We start from the raw sequence: 1,001 nt of genomic DNA, 5'->3' as shown, positions 1-1,001 counted from the left end.
AGTAGGAATCTAGGTATATTTAAAAAGAGAATAGACATTAAGGAGAACTTCACTTTCTTTAGAACCTTTTGGCGTACCCTTCCTCTTCCAGTACTTTGCGTTGGTGGCTTTGAACTACCAACACTTGCAGGCAGAGAACTTGGTGAAGTAGCAGCAGTATTACTTCCAGCAGCTTTATGACACCCCCTCTTGTTATGACCCTTGTTATGACAATTGCATCATGTCATTTCCACTCCACTTTTGGACAATTTTCCTATCTTATTTTCACCTGGCTCTTTTCTTCTAACCTTATTTGGCCCTGACATCATCTTCTTGACATGAGGTGGTATAAGAGTTGGGTTTTGTGACTCTGGCCACATATTCATACCCAAGACAGGCTGAAGAAAGTAACTGTATGTTTTCATGTAAGTGGCATTACTGTACTGGTGAGAAATATAGTTCAACGGCTCCAGATTTTTATAATGCAGGGCAGCAACTGCATGAGCACATGGTATGCCTTTTAACATCCAAGCTCTGTACGTGCATGTTTTCCTATTGATGTCCACCAAATGCTTTACTTCACTTGCACCTGATCCTTCCTTCACTTCAAATCCAAACTCACCATTCCAGAAAATGTTACATTTCATTGACCTTTCTGTGTTCTCTTCCAAGACTTTCATGGCCATTGGTGAAAAATCAGTAATCCAAGTGTTTTCAAACTGCTTGAGCTGACCTATTATGTTCATTATCTTCACCCTTATTTATTCAAGCATTGTCATTATAGTCTTTTCTGCCTTGCTGCCAAAATCCAAGCATTGAAACATTCTGCCATATTATTGTCAACACTATCACACTTGCAGAATGTGTACACCATGCTCCATCTTTCAATGTTGTAGTACAACAGTTCATCAACTATCTTATTCCCCAATTTCTTCATTTCATCCAGATTTTTCTTCAACCCCACTCATAGGTAGACCTTTCACGCCTCCAGAAGTAGTTCCTTCTCTCTATGCCCCTACATT

The 1,001-nt window shown here is 39.7% G+C and overlaps 1 protein-coding gene across 1 annotated transcript; it reads right to left on the bottom strand.

Moving 5' to 3' along the window:
- Positions 1-77: 77 nt before the first annotated feature.
- On the bottom strand, positions 78-665 carry LOC109222858 (the record flags this gene model as incomplete). Its single annotated transcript, XM_019387158.1, has 2 exons — positions 288-665; positions 78-200 (listed from the first exon to the last, which is right to left on the bottom strand). Coding segments are annotated over exons 1-2 (501 nt in total), but the record flags the coding sequence as incomplete, so codon positions are not given.
- Between the last annotated feature and the right edge of the window lie 336 nt (positions 666-1,001).

This window comes from Nicotiana attenuata, unplaced genomic scaffold (genome assembly GCF_001879085.1).
Source record: "Nicotiana attenuata strain UT unplaced genomic scaffold, NIATTr2, whole genome shotgun sequence".
Classification (NCBI taxonomy): domain Eukaryota; kingdom Viridiplantae; phylum Streptophyta; class Magnoliopsida; order Solanales; family Solanaceae; genus Nicotiana; species Nicotiana attenuata.
This window is presented reverse-complemented; position numbering and strand designations above follow the sequence as displayed.